At 43.9% G+C, this 14,601-nt stretch overlaps 1 protein-coding gene across 1 annotated transcript in view; it reads left to right on the top strand.

Moving 5' to 3' along the window:
* The window catches only part of NEK10 (NIMA related kinase 10), a 325,535-nt gene that overhangs the window by 30,659 nt on the left and 280,275 nt on the right, over positions 1–14,601 (top strand). The window contains exon 6 of the mRNA XM_033864502.2: positions 1,023–1,121. Within this exon, the coding sequence (XP_033720393.1) occupies positions 1,023–1,121 (99 nt within the window). The remainder of the gene's footprint in view (positions 1–1,022; positions 1,122–14,601) is intronic.

Genomic DNA, 14,601 nt, shown 5'->3' with positions numbered 1-14,601 from the left:
ATTCTTTAAAAATTGTTACATATTCAGTCTGCCCATGTCCATGTACTAAGAAATGACAGCCCTGGCTAACTTAGGGACACACAGTCAGTCCCATGACACCTGAAAGACTGTGAAGGCAGAACAGAACAAATGGCAATAATAAGGATACAAAACCTGCCTCTGAGGTGGTGCATCCATGTAATTCCAGCGTATTTCTCCTAGATCTTAAAATTGGTCTATTTTCTTTTTCTTTTTAATTTATCTATATTTGTTACAACTTTTAAAGCAGAATGTGACTTGAGCACTACGTCTCCATTCACAAAACTTGCTCCGAGTCACTTTTCAAACAGGTTTACAACATGCCTAGATAGGCTTAAATTGGTCTATTTTAATGGGCACAAAAATATTGTATTGTATATTCCATAGTGATATGACCCTTTTGTGCATTACCTCTTATCCTTTCCCAGTTTTAAAGTGGAATGCTTTGGGATATTTTTAACCTCTCTGATGGCTGTAATATCAGGAAAGAAAAAACTGAAGCTAGAATATCTCACAACTTTGTTGTACACACACCCACACCCACAATCCACAACCACAGTTGAAGTGGTGTTGACCACAAGGAAATATGCATGGCATCCAGTGGTGTTAACAACTAGAGCGGCCACAAGCCATTGTGGGTAGTAAAGTAAAGGGAGGGATTCTTGTCTGCCTGTTTCATGGCTGTCTAGATCATGTGCCCAATCATTCTTTCTCTCCATATGCCCTTTTCTTCCCTCACACAAGTTTTAGCTCTTAAATGTTTATAGGGAATAATTTAGTTAATGTGGTAAAATGAAATATATATGCTATAATCTTTATTATTAACTTTATAATTGAATTTCTACTTCCTGTTTTAACAACTGATACTTGCTTTGGTGATATATTGAATCCCAAAAATCCCTCAGTATCTTCATGCATACAGGTGATCTTTCTCTGCATTGGTAATTTTGAGGCAGCCTAAATAATTTTTACTATAAAATGCTTTTCTGTTTGTTTCATCTCAGTATAAACTACAAGAATGAGAGAAATTTCAGCACACATCCCCAGCATAAACTATTTCAGGAGATTTTTACAGCCTTGGTGAAAAATAGACTCATATGCAGGTAAGATTGTCCCAGGAAAGAAAAAGACATTTGCCCAAGAATGGCATATTTTATATATCTTATTTCTAGCATATGGTTTGAAGCAGTTTACAAGACTGAACATAGCATGCTCAAAAGGCAAAACAGAGCAAAGACCATTTCGAACGAGGTGAATGAATAGGCATTGCAGATGACCTCATTTAGATCACTCTGGTTAGGCCTGAATTTAGCTGAATTTTATGATAGACAGGCAAAATGAGATTTTCTCTCTGTTCTGGGTTGCTTGCAGTGAGAGCTATGCTGCTGCCAGACTTTGGGAGCAGACTTTGTTGGGAGAAGGAGGTTCCCAGCATCCTTCATGGGCGGACATGGCCTTATACTCTTCCCGGGAGGCCCAGACTCTTTCTGCACAGGCACTGGCTGAAAAGTCCATGAAGAACCTTGAATCTTCTCCATCACTTTGGGACTTGATTGAGATATCTGAATTCTGTTCCAGTGAGATGCGAAAAATTATGCTTATTCTGGAAAATAGGAAATATCTTAATAATTTAATGCCTGGCCGAAATAAAACTCTGACTTGGTCCAGTGCTGTAGGTGACTGTAAGTAGAAAAGCATCCCTAAATACAATCTAAGTGGTGGTCTAATAATTTGATCTTTTGGGTGGGTTATTTAGTATTGCATATTTATGTACTGGACAGTGACTGCCAACTACATTGGCTTAGTTTAAAACAATCCAAGGTTGGGACTGCATCTGCCATGCCTTTTTACTTGGTTTAAGCAGAAGATTATTAGACTTGCTCAGATGATACAAGAAGCCTAGAATCTTTACCAAGGTTATGTAATTTGGTCACAGCTCAGCTCTTGACAATATACTCAAAGACTGTTAAAAGATTAATGACCTTTGCAAAGGACCTGAAGTTGTCCTAGACTGTTTCTTCTTGAGCTTGATGAGAGTAGAGCAATGGTTAGTAGCAGAGTAATTATGCCTGAAATGGTATTGGAAAATGAAGTTCTTTAATTTGTTTTGAAGACAGCTATCATAGACTCCTCAGTGGATGTCCAGTAGGCCATTTGTCAGGTTGGTACTTTGGGTGAAGGCAGAAGATTTCCTATATTAAGGATGTAGAGACCTTACTGTGTCTCTGCACTGAAGGCACTGGGTGCAGGAATTGTTAGGGAAAACAGCTGGGTAAGGGTTGGCATCCAGCCGTTGAAAGAGATCTTAACAATTCTGAAGTCAAGAGATCTCTTGTCAGGACCTTTTCAGATTCTTAGTGATTAATGAGGCATCTTAGATTGGATGGAGTTACAGGCTTGCAACATGATCAGTCCCTGGAAATCTTTAAACCAGGAAGCAATGATTATAAATGTCTTTGCTTTCATAGTAGGAGAAGGAATTTAGCAATGTTGAACATTAAGAGCATCATTTTATGTCATCCTTTCACTGCTGAGAGGTTGTTTTGTTCAGTTCTATTCTAAAAGCAGGGTTGGGTAAAAGATGGATTAAGTACAAAGGTCTTCCATTGTTTCTCACCCCAGATAACCTCGTTTGTTTGGTCAGAACTACCTTTTTTTGTTTCTTTACCCTCTAGCTTTAGACTAACAGAAGAATTACATCTCAGGGCCTTTCCTGGTATGGCTTCCTATCCCCTTTCTTTGTGAGCATCAGATTTGATGTTGCCTGGAAGGCTTGGATTCAATTCAATAAACAAATTATTGATCATCACTATGTGCAAGGAAGAGAGGGAGCACGTGGTGGAGAAGGAAGAGAGGGTGAAAATACAAAGATGAGTAGGACATGTGGTCCCTTTCTTCCTAGGGACTCACTCTGATCAGCCAGTTACCCAGCATCTCAATACAAAGAAAATGTAATAAATATAAACTGTATTAATACAAACAATGGATGGATGAGATTGCAGGGGTGGGGGTGTGGTCTTTGGTCCAATTCTGGTTATAGATAAGGTTGGCATATTCTGGATGTTATGCTGTTCAAGTTTACCCTGAGAATATGGCTGACTGGGAATTTATTCTCATCTACTTATGCCCAATTGACATTCTTCTTCTTGTCCCTCTTCTATTTCACTTTCCCCAACTGCAGTCTCCCCTAGACCACACTTCTGGATACCCCCTTTTCCGGGTTTTTTCCCTAAGGTTGACCTGTGATTGAGCCTTTGTTCTCAGAAATAAAATTACCAAGCAGCATCTGAAATGAGACAAGAATTGTTAACCCAGAGTCAGATAAGGCAAGATCGCACAGTAGATCTCAAAGGGCAAGCACTGAACCTGAGGTTACTCTGGGTTACACATGGCAATGAATCTTGATGAGTGGCAGGGTATGGAAATGAATTTTCATCTTCTAACTTTTCTTTCTGCCCTAAGATCATTTGTCCACAGTAGAGTCTGCCATTAGAAAATACACCCACTTCTTTTTCATCTCATTTGCCTGTGCAGGAAAGCACAAAGGGTTATGAGATTATGTAGGGAAGTAAAAATTGTTACAAAGCTGACACATTTCCCAGTTAACTGTCTACTATACAGTCGGCCTCTACTCCAGTATCTCTTTTGTGTAACTGTTCCTCTGAGGCCCCTGTCGGTCCATTCCCTGCTGATTGCCAGCTGATGTGAAGATTCTGTAATATAATACAAATAAAACATAATCTAATTTGTGAAACAAACTAGGGAATCTGGCTAAAGATGTAGAATTCCATGAAGTTACTGAAAGTGATGGTGCTGAACTGGTGGGATCTGACAGATGAGGCCCTGCCAGAATCAGACGGCTTGACAATTGTAGAAGTTACAAGGAAGGTGACAGGATGGAACTTCAGAAAAGCATGTGTTGAATAGCAAAGAATAGGAGAGGGCATTAGGAAAAATTGGTGGATCTTTCTAATATATTTGCAGAAATGAACCTCTTTTATGCTGCAAAAGTGAAAAGTAAATTCGAGGAAATTGGATCATGTTATATGACTTTGTCAGAAAACATATGCCAAAAAGTGTCAGCAGAACCCATTCTTGCTTTGTTCTAGTCATTAGGGCAGAGTTGCATTATAAGTTAAATTTTGTTAAATGTAAGATAAAATATATCTAAGTTTTATAGGTTTTTTTTGTTTGTTTTGGATTTTTTTGCGGTACACGGGCCTCTCACTGTTGTGGCCTCTCCTGTTGTGGAGCACAGGCTCTGGATGTGCAGGCTCAGCAGCCATGGCTCACGGGCCTAGCCGCTCCACAGCATGTGGGATCTTCCTGGACCGGGGCACGAACCCGTGTCCCCTGCATCGGCAGGTGGACTCTCAACCACTGCGCCACCAGGGAAGCCCCCCTTATTGCTTTTAATCATTTTTCTTTGTCTTTAATTTTTGTCAATTTGATTACTCTCTGTCTGTGTCTCAGCATGATTCTCCTTGGGTTTATGCTACCTGGGATTCTCTGCGCTTCCTGGACTTGGGTGGCTATTTCCCATGTTAGGGAAGTTTTCGACTATAATCTCTTCAAATATTTTCTCAGGTCCTTCCTCTCTCTCTTCTCCGTCTGGGACCCCTATAATGCAAATGTTGTTGCATTTAATGTTGTCCCAGAGGACTCTTAGGCTGTCTTCATTTCTTTTCATTCTTTTTTCTTTATTCTGTTCCACAGCAGTGAATTCCACCATTCTGTCTTCCAGGTCACTTATTCGTTCTTCTGCCTCAGTTATTCTGCTATTGATTCCTTCTACTGTATTTTTCATTTCAGTCATTGTATTGTTCATCTCTGTTTGTTTGTTCTTTAATTCTTCTAGGTGTTTGTTCTTTAATTCTTCTAGGTGTTTGTTAAACATTTCTTGCATCTTCTTGATCTTTGCCTCCATTCTTTTTCCGAGGTCCTGGATCATCTTCAGTTTTCATTATTCTGAATTCTTTTTCTGGAAGGTTATCTATCTCCACTTCATTTCATTGTTTTTCTGGAGTTTTATCTTGTTCCTTCATCTGCTACATAGTCCTCTGCCTTTTCATTTTGTCTGTCTTTCTGTGAATGTGGTTTTCATTCCACAGGCTGCAGGATTATAGTTTTTCTTGCTTCTGCTCTCTGCCCTCTGGTGGATGAGGCTATCTAAGAGGCTTGTGGAAGCTTCCTGATGGGAGGGACTGGTGGTGGGTACAGCTGGGTGTTGCTCTGGTGGGCAGAGCTCAGTAAAACTTTAATCCACTTGTCTGCTGTTGTATGGGGCTGAGTTCCCTCCCTATTGGTTGTTTGGCCTGAAGCAACCCATCACTGGAGGCTACAGGGTCTTTGGTGGGGCTAATGGTGGACTCTGGGAGGGCTCATGCCAAGGAGTGCTTCCCAAAACTTCTGCTGCCAGTGTCCTTGTCCCCACATTGAGGCACAACCACCCCCCACCTCTGCAGGAGACCCTCCAACACTAGCAGGTAGGTCTGGTTCAGTCTCCTATGGGGTCACTCCTCCTTCCCCCTGGGTCCTGATGTGCACACTACTTTGTGTGTGCCCTCCAAGAGTGGAATTTCTGTTTCCTCTGGTCCTATCGAAGTCCTGCAATCAAATCTGGCCAGCTTTCAAAGTCTGATTCTCTGGGAATTCCTCCTCCCGTTTCCAGACCCCGAGGTTGGGAAGCCTGAAGTGGAGCTCAGAACCTTCACTCCACTGGGTAGGCTTCTGTGGTATAATTGTTCTCCAGTTTGTGAGTCACCCACCCAGTGGTTATGGGATATGATTTTATTGTGATTATGCCCCTCCTACCACCTCACTGGGGCTTCTCCTTTGTCTTTGGATGTGGGGTATCTTTTTTGGTGAGTTCCAGTGTCTTCCTGTTGATGATTGTTCAGCAGTTACTTGTGATTCTGGTGCTCTTGCAAGAGGGAGTTAGCGCACGTCCTTCTACTCTGCCATCTTGAACAAATCTCCTCAACTGTATGTGCTTTTATGCAGAGTAGAATCCTTTAGAATCTTGTCTTTTTGTCTCCCTTTTGTTCTAAGTTTCACAATGTTAAATGTAGAAAGGAAGAAAATAAGCTTGTAGGCCTCAAGCTGATTCCTAACTTGGAGGAAATATCTAGCTCTTACATGTTAATTTCTCCTAAAATGTTATTTAGAGTTTATCCCAAACTTAAATTGCGTATACACGCACACTATATGTATATATGCACACACAAAAGCGTCATCCAATTAGAGCTGGAATGGACCCTGAAGACAAAATCCATTCCACCTCATTTGAGAGATCCAGTAGCTGAGGGGCTGAGGCACAACCTTGACTAGTACTGTGTTCTCCTCTGCCTTGCGGATTCTCTGGTTCTTTATTAGCCAAAGTATTGGGTTTGCCAAAAAGTGCCTTTGGTTTTTAAGAAAAAATAAAAGACACATTTTTCATTTTCACCAAGAACTTTATTGAACAATGTATTCACGCTTTTGTTCCACTGGCCAGTTTTCAGGCAACTTCATAATTCCATCTTCCCAAAACTTTTTATCTTTTTGAACAAAGAACTGTTCCAAGTGCCTTTTACAGCCTTCCAGGGAATTGAAATTTTTTTCCATTAACAGAATTTTGTAAAGACTAAAATAAATGGAAATCTGTAGGTGCAATGTCCTGTGAATATGGCGGTTGAATCAGAACTTCCCAGCCAAGCTGTAACAGTTTTTGCCAGGTCATCAAAGAAATATGTGGCCTTGCGTTATCCTGATGGAAGATTGTGCATTTTCTGTTGACTAATTCTGGATGCTTTTCATTGAGTGCTGCTTTCAATTGACTGCTTTCAATTGGGAGCAGTACTTGTTGGAATTGATTGATTGGTTTTCTGGAAGGAGCTCATAATAGAGGACTCCCTTCCAATCCCACCATACACACAACATCACTTTCTTTGGATGAAGACCAGCCTTTGGTGTGGTTGGTGGTGGTTCATTTTGCTTGCCCCACGATCTCTTCCATTCCACATTATTGTACAGTATCCACTTTTCATCACCCATCACAATTTGTTTAAAAAACGGAATTTTTTTCATTACTTCTATGTAGGGAATCGCATGTGGAAATACAGTCAAGAAGGTTTTTTTTGCTTAACTTATGGGGAACCCAAACATCAAAGTGATGAGCATAACCAAGCTGGTGCAAATGATTTTCAACACTTAATTTGGATATTTTGAGTATCTCCCATGTGGTAAAATGTTGATTGTTCTCATTTAATATCTCAATTTGATTGCTATCAACTTCAACTGGTCTACTCAGCCGTGGAGCATCGTCCAACAACAAATCGGCAGCACGAAACTTCGCAAACCACTTTTGACACGTCCGATCAGTCACAGCACCTTCTGTATACACTGCACAAATCTTCTTTTGCGTTTCAGTTGTGTTTTTACCTTTCTTGAAATAATAAAGCATAATATGCCGAAAATGTTGCTTTTTTTCTTCCATCTTCAATATTAAAATGGCTACACAAAAATTCACCAATTTTGATGTCTTTTTTCAAATGCATGCTGATATGACAACTGTCACATACAATCTAACAAAATTGTTTCGAATGAAGTTGAAGAAAACTAAGTGCTACTAGAGCCATCTTACGGAAAAAACTGAACAAACCTTTTGGCCAACCCAATATGTTTAAAATTGGTTTTCAGGTTTGCCCCACAGAAAAGTGTCACTTGAGTAATTATGTTCTCTTTTCCACTATTGCTTCTTGTGAAACTCATTCACTTGGATGTCTAACAGGTATGAAATTAAAATGTTCCCACCTTCCCAGGAAATGACTGCTTGTTGGCCATACATAAGCACCAGAACCTGTTTTAAACCTGACCAAATCAGTAAGTGACAGCTTCCCATCAGTACATGAGCTTCTGAGAGCCAGGGAGTAAGCTGGAACACATTCCAGGAATTCCCTTTCCATGGCTAAAATCAATCAGTCCCCCAAAACCCCCACTTATGAAAGTCCACCCGTTCCTGAACTCCTCTATCAGCTTTGCTTTGAGAGACTAAAGTACAGCTCTCTCCTGCTATAAATTAGTCTTTTCTTTCATGTATTGATTGGTGGACTTCTTTGGGCATCTCAAAGCTAACATGCCAAAAATGGGACTTTTGATTTTTCTTACTCAACTTGCCTTCCTCTCAACTTTAGTCTTTCCCAGCTATTAACCTAGTCCTAGCTGCCACTGTCTCTTGCTTGGACCATTGCAGTGGGCTAACTGGGCTCCTGGCTTTGACCCTTGACTCCCTATGGTATGGTGTTCCTAACAGCACATCCAAAAGGGTCTTTTCAGAATCTCTGTCACATAATGTCAGTCCTCTGCTTAAAGCCTTCCCGTGACTCTCCAGAATAAAAAGTCCAAAATCCCTATTCCTATTCTACAAAAGACCTACAGAACTGGCTCCTACCACCTCTGTAACTTCAGCTCCCATTACGCTGTCTTTGCTCAGTTTGTTCCAGCCCCCAAGGGCTTCCTTGCGCAAACTAGTGCACTCCTGCTCAGGAGCTAGATACTTAACTCTTCCGCTGTTCTGACCTTGACTCACTCCTCAGTTCACTCAGATGCTAACCGTATCAGAAAACCCTTCTCTGACTCTCCTAAAATAGCATTCTCAGGACTCCCTAAACCCTTAACTTTAGGGTTGTTTTTCTCTGGTCACCACCTAATGTGCAGTTTTGTTTGTTTATGTGTGTTATTGGTCTTCTTTCTCTAAATGGTAACCTCTGTGAACACAAGGGCATGGTTTTGTCCAGGCTATAGTCCTGGGCATGTAACAGTGCCTGGCTCCCAGGAGGTGATCAGCAAATATCTGAAAGCATTCAATCTCTGAAACTTTCACCAGCCATGGAGAAGAAACAGCTAGAACAGTCCTTTCTACTCAATATCTGTCTGACTTTTGGGACCAACATGATGAATTGGATGGACCTCTGACTGGGTGTCTCTTCTGGGACAGGTTTAATGGATGACACTACCCATTAAGAATAGTGGAACAAGTCAGTAAATATTCCTTGAATACTCATTTATAATTCATTTCTTCACGTTTTCTTATTCCTTTTAAGTTTTACATGTCTATTTTGATGTGAATTTTGCTTTTACAACTATCCAAAAAAATAGGGCTCTGTCATATGAATTTGAGGTAATATTTATACTGAAACAGGTTTGAATTTCTCCACTTTTAAATTTTTAGTGAAAGGTGGTAGTTTTTTGGTGGTGGTTGTTTTGTGCGTTAATGAAAAGGGCAATCTAAATAACACCTCCTCTGAAGATGCTGCTTTTTCTGGGTGAGAGCCAGCTGAGGTTGTGACCTCTGGCATTTGCATCAGCCCCTGGATGGAGTTTACCCCAGACCGTGTGACTCTCAGTGCTCAGTCCTGCAGCTTTGTGACTCTCACATCGCATACTGGTTTCTTCGACTGAATGGGAAGGTGAAACCCCAACTACCCTTTCTCTTTTCAAATGCTATGTCTCTGGTGGTACCATTTTTCCTTCTCTTTTTTTATACTGATAGCAGAAAATGGCATCTGATGCCGAAAGCGATGTGGCAGGTGGTCGTGGACAAAGGCCGTGGGGCCTGGTCATACTGCCATGTGGTAATAGTCCTGTGAAAGCAGTGGCAAAAGTTCAGTCACAAGAGGGGATAAATATTTGCCTGGTCATGAATCTGCTGCTGTGCAGCTACTCTATTGGAACACAGCCTCCAGGGAAACACTGTCTTTGCCGACAGACAAGGTTTTCAGAGCTACCTCAGGAGACCCCTCACCACTGTGCAGAACATGCCTGCCCCCGCAGTAGATGTATCTAAGAGCCCCTTTCTGTGCCGGGTGGAGGTGGGGGATGCGGGAGCCCTGGCCTGGGAGTCAGGGCCCAGCTCTGCTACCTATGCGCACTCTTGGACAAGTCACCTGGCTCCTCCTCAGTCAAACAAAGGCAGCCATCTTTAGAGTCTGTCATTATTATTCTCTGTAATCCTCTGCTTACACTAGACTCAGTGCGTTTCCTAGTCCCCCGACTCTTGGCAAACAGAGCTCTATATCACCTTACAGAACATGCCATTCCCCATGAACAGCAGAGCTCCAGTCAGTGAGCCAGGTACTTGGGTGAGGGGGGAGGTTGAGGGCTGGAAGCCATGGAGGGAACAACTGCTCCTCAGAGGTCAGCGCTCAGAGGGGAGGCCCTGCAGGACCCAGACACCAGGAATTCTATTTACATTTACAATAGGCCAGAATCACATAGAAATATTAATAGCTTTGGGCCACAGTTCTAAATTGTAGAACAAAAAAATGCCATTTGCTTGGAACAGAACTTTGAGACTTTTCTGGAACTCTTCATTTGTTTGCACTCCTTTTATGGTAAAAACAAAACAAAAACCATTCTGGAATTCCTTTTCTTTTCTTTTTTTTTTTTAGAGGTGAGAAGAAACAGAACAAAAAAACCTTTTCGTATTTAATGTGAAAAAACATTTGAAAGGCCATGGACTTTCCTCATGAAGATTGTATATTCTTAAGAGGAAAAATTTCAGTACACACATATTTGTAGTGTGAGTCATCTCTCAGTATGTCCCATGGCTTCTCCTCTTAAATAATGAAGAACAGCCAGCATTAAACCTCGGGAGGTTACCAGCAGCTGTTGCAACTGGATCATTATTCCTGTTAGATCTTTGGGATGTAGTGTCTGCACTGCACTGCAGGCTACACTCTATCTTTAGATGACCCCAGCACCTGGAAGGGAAACTAGTCATGCGCCATCCCTCTACTTATGAGATTAAAGGTATTCTCTCTCTACTAGGAGCCTCAGAATAACCACATCCTTACAAGTGTTCCCAGAGGTGACTGTTTTAAATTCAAAAGGTACTTCAAATTTGCATTATTTTTCCCAGTACAGGGAACTTAGGATGAAATATAGTGCAGCTTCCCACTGTGGCCTTGGATAATTCTGCCTGGCTGCAGGCCTTAGATGGGTTGAGTCCTGCCTTTATTTTCAGAAGAAACTGAACTTTGCCTCCGTAGCAGAGGTGTCACTGTCGTGGTGCCCTGGCTATAGGAGGGCTGTGATGTTGCTGGTGGCTGTGGCAGGCAGCTCTTGCCAGGAGCCTTGGTGATGGCAGGAGGAGTGACTCGCAGCCAGTGATGTTCTTGGGACATCTTGCTCAACCTCTATTTGCAGAGCCAGGCCTCTGCTGGGGGCTCTAATTTATAAGAAGCAGTCAAACATCCTTGGGAATATAAGGCTACGGGAAAAACATATTTCCAACTTCCTTCCCATGAGCTAAGTTAGTAGATGGAAGAAACAGTGAGTGGCTTGGGGCGGAGTGTAAGGGGGCTGGGCTGGGGGTGAAACCTCCAGTGGCAGGAACCACAGATGTTTGGCTTGCCTTCTAGGAGGGTGTGTCTCGTGCACTCAGGTCTGAGATGGGCAGGTTTGGGACAGAGTTGAATTTCTCAGGATTGTGGAAGAGTCAAAACTGAATTTCCCACCAAATGTCAAGGATCAATATTGGACAAGCCATGCAAGGGTTGGCTTGGGACTGCAGCTCAAGTAAATGCTTCACTTGACTGAGGGGCAGATCTTTAAAGTATCCTAACTTTGCTGGATGTACAACCAGCTCAGCTGTGGAGGTGCGAGAGGGTGGGAGAAACTATGTGGATTCTATTCCAAGGTAGCTTCCATTATCTTTCTCTGTTTTTCTTGGCTATGTATGAAATAGCAGACACATTTTATTTTAGGTTTTTGTTAACATTTGCACCCAGTGCCACTGTTGGACTAGTTTGGAGGGCAGTGTAAGACGTGTCACCTGGCAGGGACTAACTTCCACAGGTGATGCAGGCAGGTCCAGTGCTCAGCAGTGCTCAGACCCCCTTCCTCACCTCAGGAGTCCAGGCTGTGCTGTGTTGGTGGCTTCTGCACCTTGACATACACTTTGGTTAGAACAACTGCATGTGACTGGCCTCATGTCATGTCGGAGGACATCTATATAGTTGTATGGGAGGTTCCAGTGTTAAAAAGTCACAGAAGTCTGCTTCATGGGAAGCACCAAAGGCACAGGTTCCAAGCCCAGCCCAGCCATGTTATGAGAGGGTCAGTGTGTCTGAGAGAGCATGGGTGGGAGCAGTGGAGAACGGAGGGAATGAGGTCTGAGAGGCAGTGGGGAGGCCGGGTCCTGTAGGGCCTCAGGGGCCGTGAGGACTGAGTGAGAGGAGAACTGTTGGAGGAGGGCAGGGGAGGGTGTTTGTCTCCTTGGCAGATGTGTGAAGATTGAAGTTGGGGACAAAGATGGAAGCAAGAAAGCCAGATGGGAGGCTTTTGCAATGGTTCAAGCAAAAGATGATGGCGGCTTGAACCAGGGTCATAGAAGACGAGGGAGTGAGAAGTTGATCTCGGAGAGACAGCGGTGAGTGGTCTTGAAGCAGGATCCTATTTCCCTGCCTAGGAATTGGAGCTGCGTAGCCTGGATGAAAACCAGGAATCCTAGCTGCTAGTCCAGCAGGGGCTGGAGGCTAGAAGCAAAGTTCCCCTGGCTCTTGCCCCTGTTTGAAAGCAAGAATGAATCAAGGAGGCAAAAACAGGTACAAAGTTTATTATTAGAGACACAGCACAACATGTGGAGAACACATAGAGAAACAGTGTATTTAGACAGAAGCAAAACAGGAGTACACACCTGGAGGGAAAGGGTGTGGGCATCCTCCTGAATGAGGAGTGCAATAAAGAGGCGATTAAATCATTTATATGGGGCGGTTCTTCTGGGTCTTCCTTCTGCTCTGGCCAGTTATCTCGCTTCTTTCCCCACACCTGACCTGTCCTACTGCCCTGCCCGATATGTGTGCACATCTTTTTGCCAAGATGGATTCCAGTGCAGAGGCTAACGGAGGTTTGACAGCACCTGTTATGGGATGATGTCGCCCCTTTTTGACCCCAAAGGAGCCTTCCTGTGCATGTGCAGTCAGGGAGGTTTCCTTGACTTCAGTAGTGATAGATGTGGTCGTTTTATCTCTTTACTCCCCCTCAGAGCTCAGCTCCTGTCACTAGCTCTGTCCTTGGAGTGTCCAGGGAAAACAAAGCTCCAATTTATTCTGCTTGACGAACTCCAGTGGCTCAGCCCAGGGGCCCATCTACCTCCTACCTCAAAGTGGTGGGAATGGGGAGATATTTTAAAGGTAGAGCAGACAGGATGTGCTGAGGGATTAGATGAAAGATGTGAGGGAAGTAGAGGAGGTGAGAAAACACCCAGGGTTTCGATCTGATCAACTGGAGGCCTGGAGGGGTGAGGCGTGTTTGTGGCGGGGGGTGGGGGGGGCGGCGGGGCATGAATTCGGTTTCAGACGTGCTGTCAGCTGAGACTCAGGAAGCCGTGGGTCCCGGCCTCAGCCTGGGCTCTGTTCCTACAGGTTCTTGGGCAGAAGCATCCTTACATAGTGCCATGAAAGGCCCTTCGCAGTGTTCACGCTCTGCAGCCTGAGTGGCAACGCTGGAGCAGCCTGAAAATTTTTCCCAGTTTGAATTTTTTTTACTACTAACTCTAACTGGCACAGAGAAGCTGAGCAGTGAAGTAGAAGCTGCTCACGGAGGCACAGCAGCTGGGACGGGTGCTGGGTGTACCGATGACCCCACCCCAGAGTGACGGGGGTGCTGCGCCGACCACTCTGCTCCCTCGAGCTGGAACCCACTGAGCGAGCCGTGCCTGCAGTGAGCCCCAGCCGTGCTGGTGGCCCCTGTGACTCGGGCTTCAGTCGAGGACTGGGTGGCAGCGTCCATGTGAGCGGCTGGGCCCTGGCACCCCGCTCTGGAGTTTTGAGTCCACTTTGCCCGCAGGCCCGGAGAGCAGCAGTGCCTGAGAACTTGCTCCCTAGTCCCTGCTGCAGCACCCTCCACACACACTGTGACAGCCGTTTTGGGAGCAGGAAAACCAGGGTGCTTGCCTCCGTGGGGGTGGGGGGTCCTTGGAGGTGAGGCTGGCACAGAAGGGCCCTTGCCCACTCGGCTTCCCCACTCCTCACCCCTGCTCTCCACTCCAGGTGGACTCCCCGAGAGCATGTCCTCAATCACTCACACGCACACCAATCTTCATGGAAGAGTCTGCTTCCAGGAAGACTGATCTAAGGTGTAAGAAAATACTTCATCACAATGTTTCCCACAGGGAGCGCTGAAGTGCCCTGGGAGCTGCAGAGAACCCCCAGGGGTGTTGTGGGATATTTTTAAATTTCAAGGAAAACAGCAATGATACACAACATCTGTCAGACACAGTGCAAACTACTCAGGTAGTTACAGTTTCCACATTAGATTGTACTGCCTTCCCTTAGATGATGGCTTACTTTTCTGTAGCTGGGTTTTCAGTGGTTACTGTGACAAAAAGCAAGTGCCCTGGGAAAGCCAGGTGGAAGAGGGAATGGAGGTAATGGTGTTAGATCTGATTCCAAGGCTGGAGAAGTTGTTTAGTGTCCACAGGTGCACACACCCCATCAGTAAGTAAATGTGATTAAGAATAAAATAAAAAGACTTTTTTTTTAGTGTCTGTGTATTATTTTTTCAAATGGATACTAAGTTATCAGGGTATCAAGTCTTTTA

Source organism: Tursiops truncatus, chromosome 10 (assembly GCF_011762595.2).
Source record: "Tursiops truncatus isolate mTurTru1 chromosome 10, mTurTru1.mat.Y, whole genome shotgun sequence".
NCBI lineage: Eukaryota > Metazoa > Chordata > Mammalia > Artiodactyla > Delphinidae > Tursiops > Tursiops truncatus.
The sequence above is the reverse complement of the archived record's forward strand: the minus strand, read 5'-3'. Positions and strand labels throughout refer to the sequence as shown.